The sequence below is a fragment of the Vulpes lagopus genome, chromosome 24 (genome assembly GCF_018345385.1).
Source record: "Vulpes lagopus strain Blue_001 chromosome 24, ASM1834538v1, whole genome shotgun sequence".
Taxonomy (NCBI): domain Eukaryota; kingdom Metazoa; phylum Chordata; class Mammalia; order Carnivora; family Canidae; genus Vulpes; species Vulpes lagopus.
Window position 1 is genome coordinate 52,909,571 of NC_054847.1, and position 27,578 is coordinate 52,937,148.

The 27,578-nt window shown below is 35.7% G+C and overlaps 1 protein-coding gene across 9 annotated transcripts in view; it reads right to left on the minus strand.

Moving 5' to 3' along the window:
• Positions 1–618: 618 nt before the first annotated feature.
• Positions 619–27,578, minus strand: part of NETO1 (neuropilin and tolloid like 1) — a 126,499-nt gene continuing 99,539 nt past the window's right edge. The window contains exons 8-13 of one of the 9 annotated variants that reach the window (XR_005985410.1): positions 22,951–23,064; positions 16,712–17,270; positions 15,649–15,723; positions 6,476–6,563; positions 1,588–2,060; positions 619–1,175 (exon numbers count right to left, since the gene is read on the minus strand). Coding sequence is in view for 6 of the 9 variants with exons in the window: in XM_041739286.1 (XP_041595220.1) it covers positions 15,663–15,723; positions 16,712–17,270; positions 22,951–23,064 (734 nt within the window). In the remaining 3 variants the exon portion in view is untranslated. Of the gene's footprint in view, positions 1,176–1,587; positions 2,061–5,665; positions 6,564–6,636; positions 6,760–13,477; positions 14,923–15,648; positions 15,724–16,711; positions 17,271–22,950; positions 23,065–27,578 lie in introns of those variants that run through there. The other 8 variants (XR_005985411.1, XR_005985409.1, XM_041739286.1 and 5 more) reach the window with 8 other exon arrangements.

Genomic DNA, 27,578 nt, shown 5'->3' on the forward strand with positions numbered 1-27,578 from the left:
TGAAGCTGCTTTTTTTCCCCACCAAATATAGCTTAATGTGCTGTCCCTTGGTATGTAGTAAGACCTTATATTTATGATCTATGATTTAAAAATCCAGGCTTTTAAAAACATTTTCTTACCTGAATATGTCATTTTCATATGCTTGTGCTACATTACCTATCACAAAAAAATATATGTAATTTCTTATAAACTCAGTGGGCTCAAACTCTGTACAGACTCAACAAATGGTAGCCATATTGATAATAAAAAGTAAAGTACATTTTCTAGAGTACAGATTTTTAAAAATATAGTCAGTATATAACATACCAATATCATTATCAACACATTAAATCCTTAGTCTCATTTCCAGACATTGAGAAGAAAACTGTTTCTATTTTTGCTTGTATAATGTCAGAATCCTCTTGCCTATGGGTGTGCAATCCACTTGACATCAAAGCCAACACATGCCATTCCTGTTTCTTGTCCTCCTACTGGCACTACTCCACCAGTCAAAGCAGTTAGGGTAAATATTCACTGTATCATTTCCACAGGCTTATTTGCCCATGTTAATTCTCTGATGCCTTCTATCATACCCCCCACCCTCCCCGACCCACAGTCAATTTGGTAGAATGAAGTGAATTTATTGCAATATACATAATTTTTAAAATTTCAAGTGTGTTCCACCCAGTGGCCAAGAATCACTGCACCTTTACTGGCAATGACACAACTTAGATTAGACCACAGGACAAATCTTCCACCTGTATCCATCAGGGTTCAGTCAGGAAAACAGAATTTCCATAGAAATTATAAGAATGAGGAATTTAGTGTGGGAGTTGGGGATCCCACCAATGTGAGAGGAGATGACTAGTGAAAGCCTGGAAGAGCAGCCACTGCACCGCAGGAACTGGAGAGAAGCCAAAGCTCATGGGGATTGTTGGAGCCTCTACATCTGGTCACCATGATGGAGAACTGGGAGCTCACAGATGTGGCTGAGAAACTGCTACATCTGCCCACTGTGGCCTCCTAAGAAGAATGACTTCCACTCCATCTTCCCCTCCAAATCCTTTATGAGTTCCTCTCATTGACAAACTCCAACTCAGAGCTAGAGAGGGAAGGGATACTTTTAAACCTAGTTTGCAATCCTAGTAGACAGTGTTGGTGGTGCTTCATTAACAACAGACAATCCAACATAATTCCTATAAAGAGAAACCAAATAAATAACTACTGATGCGGAGAAAAATAGTTTTCATAGAGATAAGGATGCATATATATTGGTTTTTTGTTTTGTTTTGTTTTGCTTTTACCCTCCAAATGGTTTTAAATTCTTTCTTTGGCATTGGTCATTGAACATCACTAAGCATCAATCCTCTCAAAAGAAAAAACACAGGGCTAGTTATACTCCCCCCAAAAAATCTGGTTCCAAAGGTTGAATTTGGAAAGTGCATATCAAGCATTAGCCCATATCTGGGGCTCAGTATATGAAGTCAGTACTTTGGTAGCAAATGAGTGTGTCAGTAGGAAGCTTACATGAGAATCTGGGAGTCCCTCCATTCATTGGCTGTTAACTGGATAAATTGGTTGACTTCTTTTAAGATTCAGTTTACTTACCTGTAAAATGAAGAATGTAATAATATCTTCCTTCAGAATGACAGTCAGGATACAATTAAACAAAACAATGTGTGTCCAAGAATCTTCTTTAGTTAACCTTATCTTACTCGTAGCAACTTGTCATGTTCATGATGAATGCTTATTCTAAGTCATGAGAAAGCTAAGTGTCTATTGTTGAAAACCAGACCCTCTTAACAGATGTGTGTGTTGCTTGCCTTTGCTGTGACTGAGCTCCAGCTTCTGGAGCAGGTATTCTAACCTGCCCAGCACCATCAGGTAAAGAGTGCTCCATGGAAAGCAATGGCATAGAGTCCGGTTCTAAATAGGGTTTTGTTGTGATTGCATTGCTGTTTTATAATAAGCACAATTTCCAAAATGTTTTCTTGGATAGTCCTTAGATATATCCTTTCAGAACTTGACAAGAAGATTGAGCTGTCTATTTACAAAGAATTGCACCAAAAGTGTAATGGTATCTGAAAAAAATACAAGCATATCAATTCCATTATACTTGGTAAACCTTGAGAATACAAATCTCTAATCTTTTCTTCCCAAGTCCACCAGGAATAGTTGAAAGATTCCCTTGATTAAACAGTAAGAATAACAGAAAAAAAATGAAATGGTATACTCCATATAATCCACAGCTGTTTCAAGCCTTGCCATGCCTTGTATACCTTCTTTTTTAAAAATCTTGCCTCTTATATATTTTTCTGCTCTTCACATTTATTTATGTTTTATACTCCCTTCACAAACTACCCAAATTTGAATCATAATTCTATGCGAATAATTTCTCTAGTGTAAATCACTTTAATATACACCTCTCCACTTGTTCATATGGATTGTCTCAAGAGTGTTGGCATTCAATTTGCCCCATGATAATTTATTATGGAAAATTTTTCATTCAATCAAAAAGTATTTATTGTGCATCTAGGATATTTCAGGAAGGTGCTATATTCTGGGGATACAAAAACGAAAAGGATTTTCCTTCCTCAACAAGCTAGTACACTAGTAGGAAAGAAAGATATCAAAATATACAACTTAGTTATTGTATAACAAAATTAATTCGGTAAACCCCTGCTTCCGGAGGACAGTGTTAGATCATACAGTATTTATCTTATCTCTACATCAAGCCATTGAATAATGAATGACATATGAAAATTACTTTGAAGGCAATTTGACAAAGAGATAATAATTCCAGGAATTTTACAAGGTACAAATGAAGGATAGGATTTTTCAGTGATAAGCACTTGTGCGAGATTCGACTGGAGGAGATAAGAGGGAGGCCATTATTCTCCAAAGGCACTTGCAGCCAGATGCATGTTTGATACTCACATATGTGCAGGCATGTTCTTCAGAACTACCTTCCCCACTTGCCTTCTGTAGCCTCACATAATTTTGTGGCATTTTTCAGAGAATCTTAAGAATTGTAGAATCTTCCAGGCATCATCAGGCTAAGAGCTTTAATGTAGCTTCTCTGACCTTTACTCTTCAGGTTTCCCAAAGGGTATTTAAGCCCTTAATCCCTACATATGTTTTAATGCCTTGAATACATACAGTGGCTTTGGTTTTCCTGACTACACTGACAGACATGCCACACTTGCTTCATCTCTCAGCTGCACCATTGCATTTCCTCCCCCCTTACTCCTTTCCAGACTATTTTCAACACAGCAGACAGAGCAGAGCTGGAAAAGCAGAGCCATGTTGTGCCAGTGCTCTTCCAAAGCCCTCCAGTGGCTTCCCATTTTAAAACAAATACAGAACAAAATCCATATTTTCCAGCATTACTTGATGACCTTTACCTGATCTTACTCCAGGCCACTCCCCTTCATCGCTTCCTGCCATCTCTCTCCTGCTCTGTCCCCACTCATGTCTTCTCAACCACACCCAGCACACTCCTGCCAGAAAACTCTTCCCTCAGATATTGACAAGTCTCACTACTTTACTCCATTAAGATTGTGGTCAGACATCACATTCTCAGAGACGCTGCCCAGGTCTTTTCCACACGAAATGCCAATTCGGTTTCTCAACACTCTTGTTCCCTAACAGCCTTATTAATTTTATTTTTGTCAAGGCACATTCACAACATGCCATATCATTTTTATTGTTTTCACATCTTTGTTCTTTATTTTAAGTTTCCTTCACCTAGATTATGTGACACAAAAGGAGTATTTTTGTCCGTTTTGTGACTAAAACAGCTCTGTGCACATAGTATGGATTCAATAAATATTTATTGAACAAGCTGCTGTTGCTTGTGATGTGTTTATTGAATAAGTTAACAGTGCTCATGATAACCACTTACACAAGCCAAAGGAGCATACAGCTTTGGCATTGAAATTCTTGGAATTCTCAAAGAATTTAACTGTAGGAAACTCCTTGAGGAAGCAAAAAAGTCAGATTTCAAATCAGACTTACAAGAATCACATATTTCCTACAGAATCAAAATTCACCAATAATTCAAAGAATTCAGGTAATTATGAGCTAAATGGAATGCATATGGAAACATGGCTGTACAAACCAAACTCACTAGGCCCTTGAAAGCATAGCATGGTAGGTGAACCCCAACACAGTTTACATACAGGGACTCTCTAAGTGGTGTCTGCAGAACATCACTTACACAAAGATACTTTAGTTATGAAACATTGTCATTTATTACTGATAGAGTCACATGCTGACTCTTGACAGTTTTTGGCAGATCTTGAACCATACATAAATCCATAAATTCTAAATGCATGTACCGTAAGCAACCAAAGGAGACCATGCCAAAATCATTTCATAGATAAAGATTCTCCATTATTTTTCTCCAGGATCCTTATGGGAATGCCTAAAGTATGCCTTCAAGGAGAAATGACTATATTATTTATAACGCCTGAGCCTTGTCTTTTCTGTCTCTGTACTTGCAAGGTTAGGAAGAGTGGATTTAAAACAGTGACTAAGGGCAGCCCCAGTGGCACAGCGGTTTAGGGCCGCCTGCAGCCCGGGGTGTGATCCTGGAGACCCGGGATCGAGTCTCATATCAGGCTCCCTGCATGAAGCCTGCTTCTCCCTCTGCCTGTCTCTGCCTCTCTCTCTCTTTGAATAAATAAATAAATAAATCTTTAAAAATAATAAAATAAAACAGTGACTAATTCATTAAAATTAATAGATGGGAAATCAATGAGAAACAATTTGATTCATGGTTAAGACTATAGATTCCGTGGGCACCTGGGTGGCTCAGTCGGTTAAGCATCCACCTTCAGCTCAGGTCATGATCCCAGGGTCCTGGGATCAAGTCTCATGTCAGTCTCCCTACTCAGCAGGGGGTCTGCTTCACCCTCTGGCTCTGCTCCCTGTCCCCTGCTTGTATTTTTTTTCTCTCTCTCAAATAAATAAAATCTTAAAAAAAAAAAAGACTATAGATTCTATATCCAGACTTCCAAAGTTTAAATCCCGACCTTATGATGTATTAGTTACAGAATCTTAGGAATGATATTTAACTTCTTTGGACCTTATTTTTCTCATCTGTAAAACAAAGCTAATAATAACAATCTTGTAAGGCTGTTGTGAGGATTACCTGTGTAAATACCTGTAAAATACTTAGAACAGTGTCTCATACAAACTGAACACTCAGCAGTGATTACTTATGCAGGGCTCCTGTTTTGCTGGTTCTCATTCCATTGAGATAAACCTGTTCTTTCTGTGCCTTCAGAAACGGCTACATTTGCTAGATTTATGAGGGAAAACATGTGAGTGTTCTGGGCAAAGTCTGGATTGAAGTAGTGTCAAGAATACTTTTTGTATGAAATGAGTTTATCATAACTAGCTATGGTTTCATCTGATTAAGCCAGAAAAATGGATCTTTTCCCCCTGTATAATCACAAACTGCAGAAAATCACAATTTAAATAGACCACAGACTGAGTCAAAATTAGTTCACCTATGAGCCACATTTCGTTGTCTCCTTGTTCCCTTGACATAAAAGTTTGATGGTGGTTGACTTAGATGAAAATTCTTACCACCAGGTGATTAGATTTGAAGCCTTTCCTTGTGAAAAATCGAACTTATAACATTTAACTTTTAAAGCTCTGTGGCTGATTAGTTAGAATTTAAGTTATTAGCCCCTACAAAATGCTCTGAAATTTCTCACAGACCAGAGCAGGATCTCTAGGCTCTCCTAAAGGCATCAATAGGCCAAAACTGCCCAACCATTTTGACAAAAACTTTATTCCTAAAGAATAAAGTAAAATTTAAAGATCCACAAAAATTGATTATGGTGCACATAAATGAATTAAGAATTTGCCTGGAGCTGGCTAGGTCAGAAATATGAATGAGAAAGAGGATCCACGATGATTTTCATTTCAATGTCATGTCACTATAAATGATAAACCTCTTCCCCCTTATAAGTCCCAACAAGATTTGAGAAATGCCCAACCCATGAAAGGGAACACTTGTTCATTATAAATATATGCATTATAGTCACGTAAATTTTAACAGTTCATTCTCTAGAACTAATATTTCAGAAATAATTTTGTCAGTGTATGAAATTTAACTAGGCAAAGTGTCGCAAGGTAAGCAAAAGAATCTCAGGTAAGAATTTTAAAATGCTCTTAGCAAGGACAAGAATGTCAGTTAAAATCCATCATAATCCTCCAGCCAGAAAAACAGAAAACATATCAGATACATTGAGAGGGACTGTGATACAGGGAATCTATTGTGTAGGGTTGAAAGGCCACGAAAACAAAGAAGTAATAAGGAGGTAACACAAGGATCCTAAGTGATGTGAAGGCTGACCAGGCCTCAGACTCAAAAACCAATAGGAGACTGAGGTTTTCAGAATCTAGAATCTAGACGGTATCCTGAGGAGGCAGGGCTCAGCAGTGCGGTCTGAAGAGGGCATGCTTTTGCTGGTGCAGATACCTCTGAGGGATGCTAGGGGGCGTGGTCTCCAAGTGCCTCAAGGAGATGGAGGCTGCTGTTGAATCCAAGCAATGATGCTTGGATGACACTGATGGAAACAGGAAGCAAAAAGCAAGTAAGTCCCTGAGGTCTTCAGCCGACTCCATCCTTCTCTACTGCCCTCTTAGGAGATCTGGCGGGGACCCTCTGGCAAAGGAAAGGACCAAAGTGCAAAGTCCCAGGCCTGGTGATTCAGAGCCATCAATTGGAAGGTGAGATAGTTTATCTCAGCCACAGGCCCAGTCCTGAAATAAATAGTACTTATTTACAAGAGACTAAAGGATAAGCATCTGGTCAGAAAAGACTTACATACTTTATAAAAATGATATATAAGTGTTGGCTATAGAAAGGGAGTAGAGAGCACTTTCTCCCAACTGCATTAACAGTTTATAAAATACTTTATTAGCAATTAGTGACTTAATCATTTTTAACATATAAAGACTGTTCTTTCAGAAAGTTGGACAAGTTTATTGTAAGAAAACGTGTTCATGGGTTACATCTTAACAATGCTGATCTACTTGGAAAAGCTGCGTTTTAGAGTGATATTTTTTAAAAGACACTTCCATTCACAGAGTTGGCATATATGAGAAATTAAAAATCATGAATGGCCCATGGTTCCCAAGTATACTGAATTGATATGTACTTCAAACAATCCTATTTAAATGTTATTCTAAGTTTTTGTACCTTAAGACTTACCTTTTTTTGTTGTTGTTGTTGTTTGTATTTTGTCTCTGCTTATTTGGAAAACACAACCTGCTAATTAATAATTTTTTTAAAAGCTAGCATGCCAGCAATACCAGTTATAAAATAGCATTTCTTCAGGCATACTTGAGAATATGACTTAGTTCTATAACTTCTAGAAGGAAGGGCTACATAAATAGAGGCCAGGGTGGCAAGTTGGGACAGTGCTTCTGTGACAAAGAAATTTAATTATTTCTCAAATGAAATTGTTCTACTCATTTGCTCATTTAACCGACCAACACTGACTGTGCACTTAACAATTATTTTTGAAAGATACCCAGATTGGTCTTACATTTTCTTATATTCTATGGGCTTATATTCTAAAAATCAGAAATTTTCAATTTCATATTGTTAATACTAGATCTGTATTGGCTTCTCTTCCAGCATCCTCCTCACTGAGGTTGGATGGTAATAGGCAGTGTCTGACTCTTGTTGCCACCTAACTAATCACTCCATTCCTGCCATTTGGTCCATCCTTCATAATCCCTCACTCACTGATATCAGTTGATTAGCACCTCTGAAAGGTGAGATCTTTTCCTGAGTTTTCTAAACCTTTGCGAATCACAAATATGGAGCACTCCTGTTTAGTTAGCAGTGCCTGATTCACAGATTTATGAAAGTGCTTTAGACTAGAGACTAAATTTTTCCAATTTAGAGTACAAATTACGGTAAAGCACAGTGTAAAATCTTCAGCCCCCAGGTTGGTTATCACTGATTTCGTGTCATTGTTGGATACCATTATCTCCAAATCTCTCAGCAACTTTTTCATTAGTGATAGGCTCTCCCTTTCACAGATAAAGCCTTCAAAGCTCAGAGGGTTCAAACAGCTTTTTTTTTTTTTTAAGAGCAAATAAGTAGTATGAAGTGAACCTGAAGTTTGAATTTGAATTCTTCCTGTTGAGCGCACCTGGGTGGTGCCAGGTGCAGATGTTTAAGCATCTGCCTTCGGCTCAGGTCATGACCCCAGGGTCCTGGGATTGAGTGCCGCATGGGACTCCCTGCAGAGCCTGCTTCTCCCTCTCCCTCTGCAGCAACCCCTGCTTGTGCTCTGTCAGATAGATAAATAAAATCTTTCAAAAATAAATGAATTTTTCCTGTCAAAAAAGGATGCACTATTTTTAGTACATTATACCACATTTTAAAAGTGTGGCTCAGAAACTGTAATTGTCTATGTAACTGTCTATATGCTTGCTTATCCAGTATTTATATCATGCAAATTTATATTGAACAATTGTCTAGGATTGAAAACAGGATTTTCTTTCAAGCGTGGGTATTTCTATGTATATTGATGACTAGGGTTTTTGGAGTCACCTAGGGCCTCTAGAGTTCAGTAAGATAATGCACTAAAATAAGCATCAGAGAAAATGTCATTTTAGTGAATAACAATCAGTGAGTTCTGAAAGTGAGTCATTTCACTGTGAATACAAGAAGACTGGAAATCATTCTTCATTACTGCTCCTTTATAGAAGATGTGCTTGTTTCATGCCGATTATAAATGAAGTTTACACATGACTTAAGAAACACTACGTATTCATAAGGATATATAAAAATATCTTCCAATACAGTCATTTTATTCTTAAATGATACAAGGTGAAGAGAAGTTGCTATAATATATATTTTTACAGATGAGGAAACACAGAACTATGGAGTTACTATGAATACAAACTGACTTCTTTCAGCAAAACATGCTGTGTTGACTACCAGAGAGCCATATGCACATAGGTAAGTGAGGATCGCTGGCTGATTTGGGCATTAATCAGACTAGGTTTGGTGCCAGATTTATCACTCCCTATTGTGCAGTCTTAGAAAAGTTAATAGAAAACTCTCTTTAATATCTTTGTAAATAAATGGAATAACAATCACAACTGTAACAATGAGTATTGTTATTACTAGTGTTAGAACTTGGTAAGATGATCAATGGAATACTTGACTGTAAAGCACACCAAATGGTGTGCAGCACATAGGGCTCAATGGGTTGGTTAGTCAATCATAATCTTAAGAGTTAAAAAAAAATACAGCAGAAGATAAACAGAAAAGCAAGACAGATGTTTCTGGATATAACAGTTATTCTTTCTTAGTGTTTTGTTTTGTATTGTTTTAACGTCCTTTACTCATTCCTATCTCAATGGAGAAAACGCTGCCATCAGAAGATTCGACCTAAAGTATAATTCATAAAGCATATCACATTAAGAAACATTAAAATACTGTCCTTATAATAAAATATGAATGCCTTGAGATGAAACTACATGCGCTCAGAAATCATGATGCAAATGCCAACCTACTCTTCCAACTATATTTACTATTTCTCCTTTTGTCTACTCCTACTCTTCAGCTAAGTCAAAAAAAAATACATGGCCTCCCAACTACTCCCTGCTCCAATTTCTCTAGGTGACAATCTCTCCTTGCTCCAGTATTTGATGATCTCCAACCTTCAAGACCTGCTCAAAAGGACAACTATTCATTAAGCCTTTCTTGATTTCTGAGAAGATATTTGTATCCCATATTTATGCTACTGACTTCTTTATTATAAAACATCATCTGGAGGTACTTGTGTAGTGCAGTCAGCTAAGAAGCTGACTTTTGGTTTCAGCTCAGGTCATGACCTTGGGGTTGTGGAACTGAACCCCTCATTGGGCTCTACACTCAGCTCAGAGTCTGCTTGAGATTCTCTCTCTCTTTCCTTCTGCTTCTCACCCTGCTCATGCACATGCTCTCTCTCAGGTAAATAAATAAAATCTTTAAAAAAATCATTTGCATTGTATTCTCTTGACAACTGAATATATTTTATCTTCCATACAAGATTATGAAGGCGAGAACCATTTAGCTTTTTAACATGAAAAACTTGGCAAATAACTTTGGTCTTCATTTTTTGGATCTAGCTCCTCTAAACACCTTTCATCCTCTGAAGCTCCATAATCCTATTCCCCAAGACTGCTGCCTTTTTTTTTTTTTTTTTTAACCATCCCCAAAGCATTTAGGAAGAATCCCAGTATATAGATTGTACAGGATCAAAATGACTGGCTATGTTGATATTAAACTTAACTGGTGAGAAAGTGATGAGAGAGTACAAATTTCATAACGTTACATAATAGAAATGTCTTCTTTTAAACAATGTATACATTGTGTTTTCTGTTCACTGTTACATTTTGCATCTACATCTGTGACCATTAGGAGAGTAAAAAGATAACTTTTCAAAGAATCTATCAATGTAAAATGGCATGCCTCAGACTTTGGAGAGATGGTAGAAAGTTGAGGACAAACAAGAATATTCTGACTGCACATTTCCTAGGAATATAAAGCAGTGTTTTCACTACATAATTGTGCTAGTGCAGAAATAAACAATTTTCTGGAAACCAACCCTAGACCCTTGTAAATGACATAAGTCTGAAGTAGGTAGAGTTTATTATTCTTACTCTGAGGAGTTAAAGTCATATTAAGAGGGCATTTACTTCTTTAATAATGCACAAAGAAGTACAGAACCAGAGGCCTTACCTACACAAAAATAATGATGATGTATTAAGAGTGCCTGACATTGGTCACTCATGTTTGGTATTTCTATGACACCACTGGATTTATTCAAGTGACATTAGTCAGTTAAATTTGTAGTACAGTTTAAGCAACTCATTAACAAAACTAATCAAGATAAATCTATGTTAATAACAAAGGGCCTCAGATTTGTGGAACAAAATTATTTATAAAACCATATTTCTGGCTATTTTTCTGATATATTTTACTTTGCTACTTTTTTCCAAACTTTGAGAGAGGAATGGGAAATATTAATGAAATATGATAAAATATTTATCATAAATTCAAGGCTTCATTCTTCTATTCTTCATATGTAACAATTCGTTGGCTGGCCCCCCATGCCATGAATGTGACAGATAGACACAAGCAAAGGGAAGAAAGAACGCAGAAGTAGACATGATATTGAAACTGACTCGCTTCAGTGAAGTTAGAAAAACCTGAAACTCGCTTTTCAAATCATATACATTTAGGATTCAGAGAATTTTAGAGATTTTATTTATTTAACCTCCCTCTAGAGTTGGAATCTGACAGGACTCATTTTCATCATTGAAATATACAAACTTCATAATAAGATAAAATGCTATTAATTATTTTACCACCAAAACATCAATAAATTATTTGCCATTACTTTAATTAAGGTAACAGGAACCAGTACCATATTTTGTCATTTATTATGATATTCTGAGGTCAAGGAAAATTCATTCATGGGATTTTTTTTTAAAAGCTATCAAATTTGAGGAAAACTCAAATTCCTAAGGGAGGAAAAACATAGAAAAAGTTGATGCAACAGCTTATGTAAATATTCATTCAGTTTTTGTCAAAGTCCTAACTTTATTAAACACCAGGAATAACAGTTTATGGAGTCAGACCCACTGAAATATTTTTAGTGGAAAAAAAAATGATGCAAAACAGAAAAGTCAACATTTCCAGTGTGGATTGTTCTCCTTTAAAAGTCCAAAGACATTTATCTACAGTTATGTTTATAGCCACATTTTAATTATCTGACCAAATGAAAGTGATTTATGGAAAACCAACATCACATATGTCTACTTTGCAATATGATGCATAGCAATTGCATGTATATAAAATCAGGTACAAAAAATTTTGTTTCCAAATCAGCACACCAACCTTGAATTAGGCAACTGAAATGCACTTGGACAAAAGTAAGAGGCTGAATGCAGGTTTTCACAGGTGTTGCATAGACTCATGATATGTCTCCCAGTTTTTGAAAGTGAATTCAAAAATAAAGGAATAAAAGGAAAACAGCTATTTTCAAATTAACTAACATAGTGTGTAATTATGTTTTTGGAGAACATTTTGTGGAATTAATAAAGCACTTGTGTAAGCCATATTTGAATTCACTTTATCAAAAAATATAATTATTTATTAAAATAAGTTGATTTGAAACATCTTGAAACATCCTGAACATCTTGAAACATCTCATTCCTTACCTACGATGTGTCTTCCCATTTGAATGTAAATGAAAAGTTGATATTCAGGTGATAGGGTCTGATGTACCAGTAAATAGGAGTTTTTAATATATGGATACATTTCAGTACTGGCTTTTAAAGAGCTTCTTCCAGGAGCCTCCGAGGTATAGTGGAATCCCGCACTTTCAAGGTCCTGCATCTAGAGACCTTGAGGGCTAATGTAAGCCATGAGGTCTCTGCCCTGACATCACACTACCTTTCTTTGTGATTCATCGTGACTGATATTAAATATTTTTAGTATGACCACTGAGGAGACCTAGTCGTCATTTGAAATATTTGTGCTCTCCCCTGGAGCTGTTGTGTATTAAATATACATAAGAAATCCATTTTTATCATTTTTCTTAGTGTGTTTGGATTTTGTTGTTTCATTAGTGGATTTCTAGTGCAAATATATTTTAAGCAGTGAACCAGCAGATCAGAAGCATCTGCATATTTAGAACTGCCTGTGCACAGCTATAGGGCAAGTGAATGGCAAGTGGTTCACCTCATTTATTTTCCTTTTTTTTCTGTTATAGATAAGTCTTGACATGAATATCATACTTTTGAGATTATTCATTCAAATTGTTAAGGGTCCTACGAAGATTTCTACATAGGGAAAGTAAAATATGGCTAATCACTTCAAAAATAATCTGTGGATGCATTACATTTGAATTAAAGGGCATAAAAATTGGCGTGCAATTAAATAAATCAGTCAAGTCAAATACTAAAGGCTAAATTATGGCATGAGCAATGTGTATAAAATATGTAGCAAAACAATAGAAATAATCTTTCTTTATCATGTTCAATATATTTTTTTCTATTCATCAGTTTATCACATTCATGGAAGTGATTATTTATGAATATCGACTTTTTTTCAAGGTAGGTTATTCAGAATTGCTATGATAGTTCTTTAATGTTTCTATCATAAAATTTTATTTTCTTTCCCATTTGTTTTTCTAGCATATATGAAGTTGAATTCCTAACAGAGATGTATGTAAGTAATTCATCTATGGATTCGTAAAGCCTGCTTGAGTCACAAAGTTTTAACTGTGATAGACCGGAGTACTTTACTATTTGAAGGACAGACTTCTGTAGAATTCAGCAGTTTTGGAGAAGTAAGCAGATTTATAGTAATTCTGATTTTTAAAATTTATTTTCTAAGAATACACATTGAATATTTAAAAAGTATCCATTTATTAAATCAAACTTTCAAGAGTGTGTATATGATTCAATGGCAATCAAATGTAGTATATGATTTTACTTTATTTATATTAAACACATCATGATTAGTAAGCTTTCAGGTATTATATGTCCACCTGAGTATGAGAACAACTCAGAATGGTATAATTTGGGTCATAAAAGGGCCTGTGATTTTAAAGCATTTAAAAAGATTTTCCTATTCTAAAAGGAGAACATATTCCATAAAATTTGAGAGATCAAATTTAGAGAAGTAAGCCTCAATACTAAAAGACATCCTAGAGCCTAACAGGTAGAAAGAGTTGATATAAAGTGTGCACTTATGTAAGTCAGTTTTTATCACTCTAATAGAAGAAAACATTTTTCTTAACTCAAGTTAGGAAATATTATACATTTTTATATATCTTTATATAAAAAGTTACAAGTAGCAAGCATATGACACAAAGAAATGGAAGCGTAACAGCAGTTTTCGAGAATGCATGCTTTTTACAATGTGTCTAATAAAAAGGATATTTTTCCAACTCAAATATCGAGTATTGACATGCAGGGTATTTTCTCAAACTCTCAATTCAGTCATATTGCTAGCTGCTTAATCAAAAAACATTTCTATTGATGGGTATGGATGGTAAAATACCTGATTTCAAAAACTCTTTCTGAAACTTAGTATCTTCCTTTGATAGAAAACAAAAAAGGAAATTGGGAGGGGGGAACATGTGGGAAAGACCCCCCAAAAATGAGATGTTTCTTATTGCAATCTAGTTATTTTTACTCATGACTTTTGGCTGCATTTAATCATAATACAACAACAGATGTTTATAGTCCATAAAACTCTAGCTGGTGCTTCCATGGTCCATATTTTCACTTCTTAACTGTAGCATGTTCAAAATCCCTCAGGAACGCACTATTTTCAAGCAGTCTATCTAATGAAAACAATGTACATGTAACACAAAGTTCATCCAAAATCGTGTTGTTCACATATCACACAACATACAATTATATAACAAGGACATGAAACAACATAGAAACAAAGTGAAACTAACAGTAAAAATAAAAGTCGGGATAGTCTTAATCAGGAACTAATTTCTTCTTCAAGTTTCCAGTAAATCTCAAAATGTATTTAAAAACTAAGGAGCACTTGGTGGCCAGCAACCAAATTACGAAATGAACATATCATTGTGCAGCGGGGATGTCTTGCCGAAGGAATAACAAATGTCTGGAATTCTTAAGTTTGGATAAAGGCAGTGGAATGAATTTAGAAATATGTCCACTTTTCACAATTCACTATAGAATTTTCGTTTCACAGTCCCCATGTTTGTATAAATAGTTCTTCTCTGAAAATAAAACACAGTTAAAACATTTTCTCCCGATGAAAAATGCATACAAATACACCAATTTATTAAGGTAAGATAGAGCATGGAAATGCATTCCCCTAATTCAAGAATAGTTGATAGGCTTGAAGTGTTTTGAAGAGTTTAGCTGTCAAGCAAATTTAATTGGAGACAAATTAGTCTAATATAGATATAGATTATCAAGTGCTAAAAATAAAAGCTCTTACGGTATTTGATCACAAAATAGATGTACACATAGACAACTAGTATTTATGGAACATTTTACATTGTTAAGCATTCAAAATTGATATCAGAATTTGGCATAACATGCTGCATATAATCTTGATGAAATAAGCTACATATTCATGCAAAAATAAGAGTGCACAGATTGCATAAGTACCACCAAATACTTAGTGTATGAGTCTGAGTAGAATACTGCCAAATTAAATAAGAAAATTACCAGCTTTATATGTTGACTTCAGTTATATTGAGACAATATTCCATTGTTTTTGTTTTGAAAAACTTGCATTTCTTCTGATATTTTTGAAACAAGTTTACTAGGTTTTTTTCGATTTTAACCTTAAATCATGTAAAAATTAACTTGCTAATTTAACATCCTCTTTTACTAACATTGTAGTACAATGCCTGATGGTAAGAATATGAACATTTACTTTAAAGATATGTATACTAAAAATCATCACTCCATCAGCATTGAATCCAGTATATTTCTGGTTATGAAATATTATGAAACACTTATCTCAAGAAATAATGAATAAATAGCACATTCTCTAAAAAATCTACAAGACAGTTGCAACAAAACAAAACAAAACAGCATACAACAAGGTGGGAGAAAGAACCAAGGGCAGTCGCTTACCTTGAATTTTCTTTTTAGACCCTAGTTGTGTTGTATTCAGATTCATGTTTGCTTAGAGACCCAATGAGGCAGAACCTGGAATGTTATGGCTATTTCATTCAACAAAGTAATATTTGCACAAAAAATAAATATGCATACAAGTATTTACTTAAAAGCATTCCTTAAAATTCATGAAACCAAGGAAATAGATTTGTTCCATCAGCATGCAAAAATATTAAATCAACTAAAAATATTTTAAGTTTTGAGGATGCATAATGAATTGAGAAAGTATGTCCATATATAAAACAAACTAAATGCTAGTAAACATGCAAAACAAAACATATGGATTTGGGGATCTAAAATCAATTTTTTTCTAAACTAAATTTTCTTCCCCCCAAATTTTTACCAATTTTAGGGCAAATAATACAATACAGATAATATTATATTTATATTAAAAAGAAAATGAATCAAATTTTTCTATTCTTTCTACATTTAAATATAAATGTTTAGTATTTTAGCATACCATACTATCATATGCAATTTGTAATATAAGTATTATGTGATATTGGAAAAAAGGATTTCAGTATTTTCACTTTCATAAAAAAATATAATACATTATATTGCAAAATATGTTATTTTTACATTAAAATTATTCAACAAGATGGCTTAACCATCTTGGTAAGGCAGTTATTTCCAAGTATCATTTCATATCTGAAAGTATATTATTGATGAGAGCAAAATTCATGACTATGTGGAAGGAAGCAAATTAGCAATACAAATTTATAATATAAATTAAAACCATAATTTTCATAGAAATAAATATCATGTGTGTGTAGAAATAAATGATCTTTGGCATGTGTGTGTGCTTACACACCCACACACACACCTAGGTACACAAACAGGGTTTAGGAAAGATATGGATAGCACTGGAACGGAAAAAAGTGGGGGAAAACTTGAGACACTATGATTTAAATCATTAATAAAAAGAGAAACTGAAATATGAAGCTCAAATAGAACACAATTATTCTGGAGGCATTTCAGTCCTCAGGTTATAGATGTCATCAAAAAATCTATTGATACTGACCGCTGGACGGCTTTGTCGTGTCGGGACAGCCTGTGACTTGTCGTTGGAACCTCCTCGATCTCATCGATGTCACAGGCATCTGCAGCATCTTGCGAGTAGTTGTGTTTCATGACGAGGATGTTTCTTCTGTTCATGGGCGGGATGAGGGGTTTGACGGGCTGCGGGGGCATCTCTGTCAGTACAGAAGCATCTCTCGTGCTGAGGTTACTGCGGCTGCCTTTCGTACTGGACACTTGGGACCCACAGTGATGGTCGTGAACGCACTTGGAAGAGGACCTCCGCAGTTTATGATAGTTCTCAAAGTCATCGGCCACATCTGCAAAGTCAGCGGTAGCTCCTGTCCCTCTGAGAGTACATAACTCATAATGAGGAGGTTCAAACACCTCCTGGAAAACTGTCTGGTCAAAGTCTGATTTCCTTTGGACATATTTTTTACGAGGCTGTTTGATCTGCACAATGACAGAAATGATAATAAGGATGATCACAATGCAGGAAGTCACGCCAATGACAGTCCCACTGGTGTTGGTGAGCTGGTCCAGCAGGCTGGTTTTCCTCTTCTCTACAGGTCGAGGGGAGTGAAAACAACAACAAAACAAGAAACAATCCACCACGCATTAATATGGTAGTCAAAGCACCTACAAAGAAGTATACTGAGCACAGAATTTTTACAGGCTTATAGTTACATGAAAAAATATTTAAAATGAAACAAGAAGCTTCCCTTTCCACAAGGGCCCCATCTTCTAGCCTTAGAGACAGACCTCCCGTTGTCCATCATCCCTACTTTAAACATACGGTTGGAGAAGATCTTACAAGACCTGTTAGCATGACATTTGGGAATCAAGTAGTTATGTTAAAAACAATAAATCATTTTTCTTCTCATAGGGATAAGGAAACATCTCAAACTCTACGAGTGGGAACATGACCCTACCTATATTGTTCTGAGTTTATTCCAGACATAAATAACTGAACTCAAAGTAACACCAATTTCTGAGACCAAAAGGTAATTAAATTTCATGACAGATACTTCTGGAATGGTGGCATGAGTCTGTCTGTGGGCCTTTTCCCCAGTGAAACAACCACAACTGGGAAAAATGATTAAAAATATATATAGTTTCTGGAGATTGTCCTAATGGAAACAGCAAATGCAAGTACATTTATTCAAGAACATTTATGGAATTTCATTAAGAACAGTGAGAGTCTGTCCTTTAAACCTGTTCCCCCACCCCCACTCCAACTGGCCATGATGGAAGCTTACTTAGGGACTTAGGGAGGTTTCAGACAACAGCATAGTGCTTCCTCTCCCTAATACTCCCCACCTAGAGCTACAGTATCTCCCCAAGAGGAGCAAGCCACAAGCATTTCTCCCCAACCCCTGAATCCATAGTGCAGGCAGGTACTCTATTCTAGGCAGGAGAGGCTGAGTTATCAAGGCCTCTATTTCTCCTCCCAGCCCCATTGGTAGGATGGAAGCTCTACACTGGGTGCATCAGGCTGAGGATGTGTGTCTCTGATCATACTCCCCCAAGCTCACTCATAGAGTCTATCTGCTTAGAGAGGCAATCTGAGAAGCCCAAAGGTTACCACCCTCACCCAGTACTCTATTCATGAAGTAGGGGTGTTCCTTTGAGAGAAGTTGATCACTGTTCCTGCCTCCTTTCAACACCCTGAGCAGTAATGCAGAAGTTTTACCTAGGAAGAGAGGCAGGCCACAAGAGCAGAGAGCACTCTAGCTTTCCCCAAGGAAAGTTTTTTTTTTTTTTTAATAGTGTGGAAAAGTTCAAGCCTAGAAATCTAAAACAAAGCCAAACAAAACAAAAACCCAGACATTCTTCTGGTAATCGATTAAAAGCAGACCGTCAAGCTCCTTGGTAGCAACAAACCAGATCCAAGAACAAGTAGAAGCTTTACATAAAATACCAGGAAAATAACAGGTATTTAAAAAAAAAAAAAGCTCTCCTAGTTTAGAACAAATCATAAAGGCTGGACTCAAAGACTAACACCCAGTGGAATTGAATTTAATTGGATCAAACCTTGGAATAATTTATACTCCTGGGAACTGTCCAAAATCACAGAACATTCATTCAGCAATTAGTGGAGACTAATAGCTGGGTATGATACCGACAAAGACAGATAAACAGAACAGAGAAAGGATGGTCAGAGAGCGCCTTATTGAACCATGATTATCTGAGGCTATGGTATGTGCATCTATGGCACGATCTCCCTACTGCAACATCAGGCACAGACGTCACTGAAGCAGATCAGCCCTGTCTATCCCTATAAACACATAAACAAGAAAACGATAGGAGCATCAAGCCCTGGGGAGAGAGGAATCAGTATCCAGAATTGCTACATTATCTAACATGAAGTTTCCAAAAAAAAAAAAAAAAATATCACAAAGCATGTAAAACAACAACAACAACAACAACAAGAGAATGCAATCCACACACAAGGGAGAGGAAAGCCTGCAGAGGGCCAGATCAGATTTAGATAAGGATTTCAAAGCAACTGTGATAAATATGTTCAAGTAACTAAAGGGAGCAATCATTAAAGAAGTAAAGAAAAAGAAGAGGATAAGACTTCCTCACATGCAGAACAGCAATGAAGAAATGGAAATTACGAAGCAGAAAAAAGTGAAAAATCTAGGGTTGGACAACATAGTTACTGAAACAAAAACTTCATTTGAGTGACTCAGCAGTACATTTCATCTAGAAGAGGAAAGTATCAGCAAACTTGCAAAGAGATGAGGGAACATTATGCAATTGAAAGGAGATTAAGAAAAAAAGATGCAGAAAAATGAACAGAGCCTCAGGAAAATGAGGGAAACCATCAACAGCACCAATATAATGGATGAGTAGAAAGAGTGAAAGTAAAAGGAAAAGATTCAATAAATAAATCAATAAAAGGTGAAAACTTCCCAAATTTGAGGAACACATTCACATTCAAGAATTTCAACAAATTCCAAATTAAGATAAATGAAATGATAAGCACACTCTGACATATAAGATTAAAAATGTTGCAAAAAACAAAAAATCTTGAAAGCAACAAGGGAAAAACAACTCCTCACCTAGAAAGGAATCCAATCATATTAACAGCTGATATATCATCAGAAATTTTGGAGGCCAGAAGACAGAGGCATGACATATTCAAAATGCTGCCGGCAAAACAAAAAACAAAAAACAAAACTCATTGATCAAAAACCTAATATCCCGTATGACTAACTTTCAAAAATGGGGCTGAAATAGACTTTTCCAGATAAACAAAAATAAAGGTAATTTAATGCTGAAAGAAATGCCTTAAAAGAAATATTAAAGGAAATTCTTGGTATTGAAAGTAAGTGACTTCAGACAGTAATTCAAACCCAAATGAAAAAATTAAATGGACAGTAAATTAAAGAGGCAAATAAATATTGCCAATAAAGGCAATTATATACATAATTACAAAGGACTGTATAGTTGTATATATCTTCTGCATTCTTCTCTTAACTTTTTAAAAAGAGTAATGTCATATGTATAAAATTGTATTGTTGGGCCTATAACTTAAAGAAATATTATATATTTGGAATTAACATTATAAGTGAGGTAGGTAGGAGCAAAACTTGTCCCGGAATAAGGAAGTGACATCAGATGGTAATGTGAATCCACAGAAATAAAGGAAGAAAATCAGAAGTGGTAAAGAAGAAGGGTTATATAATGAACTATATGAATATACACTAGCTATAAAATTATGTAAAGTAATAATTACAGCAATGTATTATTTGATTTATAACAACTATAAAAATAATGTGTATGAAAGTAATAGGTAAGAAGAAAGAACAGAGTTATATTAAATAATGTCACTGAGATTAAATTAGAATAAAAGTGAAATACATTTTGAGAAGTTAGGCTGTATGTTGTAAGCCCTAAAATAATCACTAAGAAAATAACTCAAAAAATACATTAAAAATCACTAAAGGAATTGAAATGTTACAGAAGAATGTGTTCACTCAGTGCAGAAGAGACCAATAAAGGAAGAAAAGAGGGACAAAAATACATGGGACATAGAGGGGGGCAAGAAGTAAAGTGGCAGATATAAATCCAACTATACATCAATACCAGCATTAAATATGAGTGTATTAAACACTCCAATGAAAAGGCAAATATTTCCAGAATGAATCAAAAAAGTAGACCCAACTATACACTGTCTATAGAAGATATACTTTATATCCAAAGATACAGGTGGACTGAAAACAAAAGGATCGAAAAAGATTGGGCATACAAACTTCATTTATAAGAAAGCAGAATGGATGTGCTAGTATTAGACAAAATTCTTTAAAGCAAAAAGTTATCAAAAATAAGATAGTTTTATAATGATCAATAAGAGGGCCAATCAGGAAAATACAACAATTTTAAACATATATGAACCTAGCAATTAAGCTCAAAAATACAGAAATTGAAAATTTTTCAGAAGTGAAGAAGCAGAAAATTCAACCATAATGTTGGAGACTTCAATAGGTACTCTGAGAAATCGATAAAACAAGGTATAAAATGGAAGCAGAAATAGAAGACTTGAATAATGCTGTAAACCTACATCTCTAGAACAATCCACCTAACAATGGCAACATGCACTCTTTTCAAGGACACATGGGACATTTTCTAGGACACACCATTTGTTGGTTGATGGAACTAACTCCAATAAATTATAGGCATACCTCATTTTATTGCACTTCACCTTGTTGCACTCCACAAATATTGTGGGTTTTTTTTTAAATTGAAGTTTTGTGGCATTGAGCAAGTCTACCAGCACCCTTTTTCCAACAGCATTTGCTCACTTTGTGTCTCTGTGTCACATTTTGATAATTCTTACAATATTCCAAACTTTTTCATCATTATTGTATTTGTTATGGTGACCTGTGATCAGAGATTTTGCTGACAGGGTTCATGATGGTTAGCACTTTTTAGCAATAAGTATTTTCATAATTAAGCTATATAGTACATTGCTTCTATAGACATACTGCTATCACACCCTTAACAGACTACAGTATAGTATAAACAACTTTTATTCCATTAGGAAACCAAAACATTCATTTGACTCGATTTATTGCAATAATTCCTTTATTGCGATGGTCTGGAACTGAACCCACATTTTCTCTGAGATGAGCCTGTCACAATTGATAGAAATGGTAAAAGTGTGTTTCCCTCTCAAAAGAGAATGAACTAGAAAACAAAATACCGGTCTTGCCATCTAGAGAAGATAAACACAGAAGCTCATAATGCATATCCATTCATATTCTCGTCACTCTTCTCTCATGTCAAATAGTCCTTATATATGTGGGAACAAATCCCATTGGGCAAATAAAGCTTATGACTACCAATCATTAACAGTGCCCACTTAAGATTCTACTACACAAATTAATGTCCCATCCATTCAGAAGTAGTTCCTTGAATAATCACCTACCCCTCCCCCCACCATCAAGGCAATTGAGGCTGCATATGCCTTTCTCCTGGACTGTGAACCATGGCTGCTGTGGCAATGCTTCTCTGCTTTTATCCACAGAAAACATGTTAATTGATAATACTGGTCTTTAGGCATGAAAGAGTTTATTGCCTGTTCCTTTCTGCTTGTAAATCAGTTACTATTGAATCTGAATAAAAGAATATGCCTGGCATTTTCAACTTAACTAAAACATATAACATTCATAACTGAGCCAAGGATTGCTATCTACATAAACAAACCTGTGTGTCCACGCTAGCAAAGGGAGCAGGGGCATCAGAAGCTGTTTTCACTGGAAAGGAAGAAAAGTATTTTGATACCAAAACTGAAGTCAAGTTAATTGGCTGGAAGGACAAATCTTCCTTCAATGTGCTTCTAGGGCATGTGCATGTTGTCCAGTGAAGATAGACTGGGATAAATGAGAGCGGCCGGCACAGAGGAAGGGCTATGTTTTTCCCACCAGGTCTGATGGGAAAAACACACAGCACTAAAAGCTTCACTTCCTCTCCACGGCTCGGCAGGCTCTACTCAGATGTTTTTAATGAGCATTCAAGTGTTAAAGGTTCTCTACTGTGCATTAATGAATGAGCAAACTTCTGGTAAAAGCAAAGAAAAACGTATACAAATGAATTATAAAATATACACGAGGTTCAAAAAAGCCCATATACACGTCCAATTGTAAGTCTGTCTGATACATCTCCACGTTGTAATAAACTCCTTCCCACTCTATAGGCAGAGGATTTTTGCAAATGTTAAGGTCTGATCATTACCTTTACAATGATTTTCGTCCCAAGGATACACACAGTTCTGGAGTCCATTGCAGACCAGCGTATTGTTGATGCACATGTTACTATGGCAGAAGAATGTATTGCCTTCACAGGGAGCTAAAAAAATAAGAAGAAAATAAAAACAAAGAAAAAAGTTAGAACTGATCTTCAGTAGTAAATCACTCATATCACAGATCTAAAAACAAAAAGATTAGAATGATAATTTGCCATCAAATTGAGATAAATGATGCGACATTCCATTCTCAGAAGTGTTGCCATGGTGGTAATTATTTCTTGTGTTGCTAACAGAGCTGGCACTTCTCTAGATATGCTCAGTTTGTAAAACTGGCACAGGAGGGTTTCCATCATAAAAATGAAGTACATTATCTACACGGGTTCTTTTTTAATTTTTTTGACTCAGTGCATTCATTTAACAAAAATTTAATGCCTGCTACACGCATAACTCTATGATTTACACTGAAATTCTATCTGTACAAATTGAGTTGTTCAGTGCAAAAAGTCTTAATTACGGGTGCCTGAGTGGCTGAGCATCTGCCTTTGGCTCAGAGCATGATCCTGGGGTCCTGAGATCAAGTCTTGAATCAGGCTCCCTACAGGGAGCCTGCTTCCCCCTCTGCCTATGTCTCTGCCTCTGTGTGTCATCAGTGAATAAATAATTTTTTAAAAAACTTTAAAAAAAAGTCTTAATTAGCACTGAAATAATTTTGTAGAGCACAGGCTTACAAAATACTAATGAAAAATATCTATTGAACAAATCCTTACAACATTATTGAAGCATAGGAACAGAACAAAGAATGTCATGGAAATTCAGGACAAGGGAAAATCCTGAACAACATAAGGGAAGTATATATTATCATCAACATTACACATATATATGGGGATGAAATTAGCCTACTTTGCATGTATTTCACACATTCTAGTAACTTTAGGTACAGTGGTCCATGATTTCCAGATCATAGTGTACATTCAGGGTGCTGGGAGGTAAAGTAAGAACCTACAGAATGGATCCAATACATAGATATGAGAAATGATGAAGAGTTTAATATAGCAAATTATAACATTAGATAGGACTTCAGTATTAGGAAAATCTGTTTCCTTCATTATCAGAGTAACAGGATATTTAGAATAATCTAAATCCATGTGGTAATACCACATTAGGGATTATAGTTTATGAACCATGCTTTAAATCTAACTTTTGTTTTAACCTTCATAATGATCCCACTTGTCATAAAATGTAATGTTAGTGTTTCACTTTTTTTCTCAATAATAGTTCTAAAACCCTTTTAAGGATAGCACTCTAGAAGAAACATATTAGATACAAGACACATAATTTGGTTAATCGATCAGTGAAGGTTAATGATCAGTACTATCTAAATGCCCGTCAAGTTGTAATGACTTTTTCACTTTCAAGACTATATATCACGAGTATTTTAGAAAGTTACCTTCTTTAAATGTATTTGCTATATTAACCAAAGTGTCAGGCAAATAATTTGCACAAGGCAACTTAGTATATTTTAACACTCCTAGAGAAATCCTAACAACAATAACAAAAACAAAAACAAAAACACTTGAGTCTTGAAAATCAAAAATATGGCAAAGATACAGTAGCCCAAGCAAAAATGATTCCTTCTGACTCTCCATAACCTTCCCTGCCACCCCCTTCACAGGAAAACAATTTCTTCTTCCCATGGCTTTGTTTGACTTTAGGTCCCTGACTAAAGATTAAAATCTTTAAGATGTGGTAGTCACTTTGAGAACAAACATAGAGTAGAAAATACTCAGTAGTCATTTTGAAAAGAAACTATCATGCTTAACATGGGCTTGTGACTTGTTAAGCATCATATAAGCCTTTTATAATGTAAAATTTAATGATCTGATACATGATTGCAAAAATCTGCTCTTTAGTAAGGAACTAAATTTAAATTTCTGTAGTCAACCATAATGGCTTTTGCAGAACTGATACGGTCTGTTAAACAGATAATGAATGTTGTCAAAATGTGTACACAGAACAAGAAGTTCTCTACAAATGGAGTGGCTGCAAAATGTCTTAGTAAAGAAAAAAGAAAAAAACTGTAAAAAGTACATATGCACTAATAAATTGGTGGTTCTGAAAATACAGTTATCCATCAAGTAAAAAATACCTTTAAGAGAGCATTATTTATTGCCTTTCCAGAATGAGTTGGAAAAATTGCTACAATTACTATTAAGTATGATGGTTAGTTTTAACACTTTTAAGTATATAAATAAAAATGACATTGCATTCTGTAATGGAATGGAATACAATAGAATACTGGTAAGAGCACTGGAACTTGAATTCTCAATTCTCCAAATGGGATTTTATTTCTAGTTCTGCTGCTTTGTAGTTGTGAACATGTTTCCTAAACTACAAATCAGTGTGTCAGTGTCAGCGATCATTACATATTGGTGGTTTGACTGGTAACAGAACAGGTAATCCAGGACTGTCAACAAATCACATTCCTGACACGCTTCTTCACATCAGATGAGAAGGCAAATGTGCCAGGTAACTGGAATCATCTCACTTTTAAAAATTATTATTATTCCAAGTACTATCTTTTTCTTCTTATTTTTGCCAGAATTTACAGCATTGCTATGCAAACAACAAACAAAAATGAACAAGCAAATCTTGCAATGGCTCAGAAACAAATATCTAACAATTTATATTGGGTTTTGAATGTTCTTGCTATTGTATGTCTGAGTATTTCTCTCATATCAATGCAGACAGGCAAATGGTTCATTAAAGATTCTTATTTCTATCTCCTGCTGAAAAGATGAAATGGCACCCTCCTACCTCCCAGAGCAAGCTACATTCTTATTGTGCTTCAAGGATGTCTGGACCCACTCTACATACCAACATTATTCCCCATGACCCTCAGCACATTCCTAAGATCTGTGGCTCAGGGCAAACACTCTTTCCCCTCTCTCTTCCTGCAATATCCATTCTTCACTCTACTATCCAAATCGTATCAGCATGGTATTATCTGTACAGTGTTGAAATATTATTCCAAGCTACCAGGAAAATTATCTTTTTCTTAAATCCTATTACACTCATAATTTTAAAAAGAGCTTAACACTTAGTATATGCTTATCATCTTTCCCCATGTGTTCCTCGAGGAAAAGGGAATGCCTCCTAAAAATGTTCATTTTTCATCTCTTATATGGTTTAACATTTCTAGGCTTATGGTGAATATTCGACAGATATTTTTAATTGATTAATGTTCCTAAGCAAAATGTTAACTCTGGGGGTGCCTAGATGGGTCAGTCAGTTAAGCATCTGACTCTTGATGTGGGCTCAGGTCATGATCTCAGGATCATGGGATTGAGCCCTGTGTTGAGCTCAGCGTGGAGTCTGCTTGTCCCTCTCCCTCTGCTCCTCCTCCTGCTCACTCACTCATTCACTCAATCTCAAATAAAATCTTAAAAAAAAGAAAAAAAAGAACAGATGAACTCTGGCCAGGGTGCATGCATACCTGAATATCCCAGAAAGCAGGAGACTCTAACAGTTGTGTTTATTAATGGAGATCTAACCTTCAGTGCCATGGTCTTCAGGTATAATCCAATTTGTGATATTCTCAGAAACTATACCTCAGCATCATTTCCTCAGCAATCTTACAATGGCACAGAAGGACACGTTCTACCAGTTTGTGGAGGACTTGTTCTACTTAGAAATTCAATATACATTGTTAAAAGCTCTTGCCTCTTAAAAACCAGCTTCTTCATTTCCTAAAATTACGTGGATGGAATTCAAGTAAGGGTAAGATTTACTCATAGTAACATGGTGGCCAAGGAAGCTATACTCACAGTTCAGAGTACTTCACACTCATAGTTCCCAAAAGTCTACTTATTTCCAGAAGGAGGTTTTCTGTTATTATCAAAATAGGAAAAAAAAATAGCTTCATATTGGCTTTTAAAAAGCTAACTATATAGAAGAAACTATTTTCATGGCTTTTTGCCTCTGAACTCATTTTTTTTTTTTTTGAGAGAGAGAGAAAGAGAATGAAAGAGACAAAGGAATCTCAAGCAGACTCCCCACTGAGCAAGGAGCCTGATGTGGGGCTCGATCTCACAACCCTGAGATCATGACCTGAGCCAAAATCAAGAGTCAGATGCTTAACTGACTGAGCCACCCAGACGGCCCATTGCTGTATTATAAAGTGTACTGAAATATCCGGAGTGCAGCTATTGCAATCTTGCTTTGGTGGGAGAGCTGACAATGTTAAGTATTTCTTTTTAGGAAAAAGACAGAAACTGAATGTAGTAAAATAATCTACTCAGCCAAAGGAGGTCATGTGTACAAACACTGCATTGCTCTTGATTTAAATCATTCGGGTAACAAAGAAAATGGATATTCTAACATCCATCACATCATGGGTCTTACCTCACCGTTCCCACCTCCCTCCTCCACCAATACATACCCTTTCGGGCAAAGCATTATATTTTTGGGTTATGTGAAAGACTGCATATTAGAATGAAGCTTCATGTGTGTTTCTCCAGACACTTCATCCCAAGACGGCAGAGTCCTGACAACATTCCTGGGGGCAGAGCTGCATCTCGGCTGCAAGGATTAATAATCCCTAAGGAGAGATGGCTCC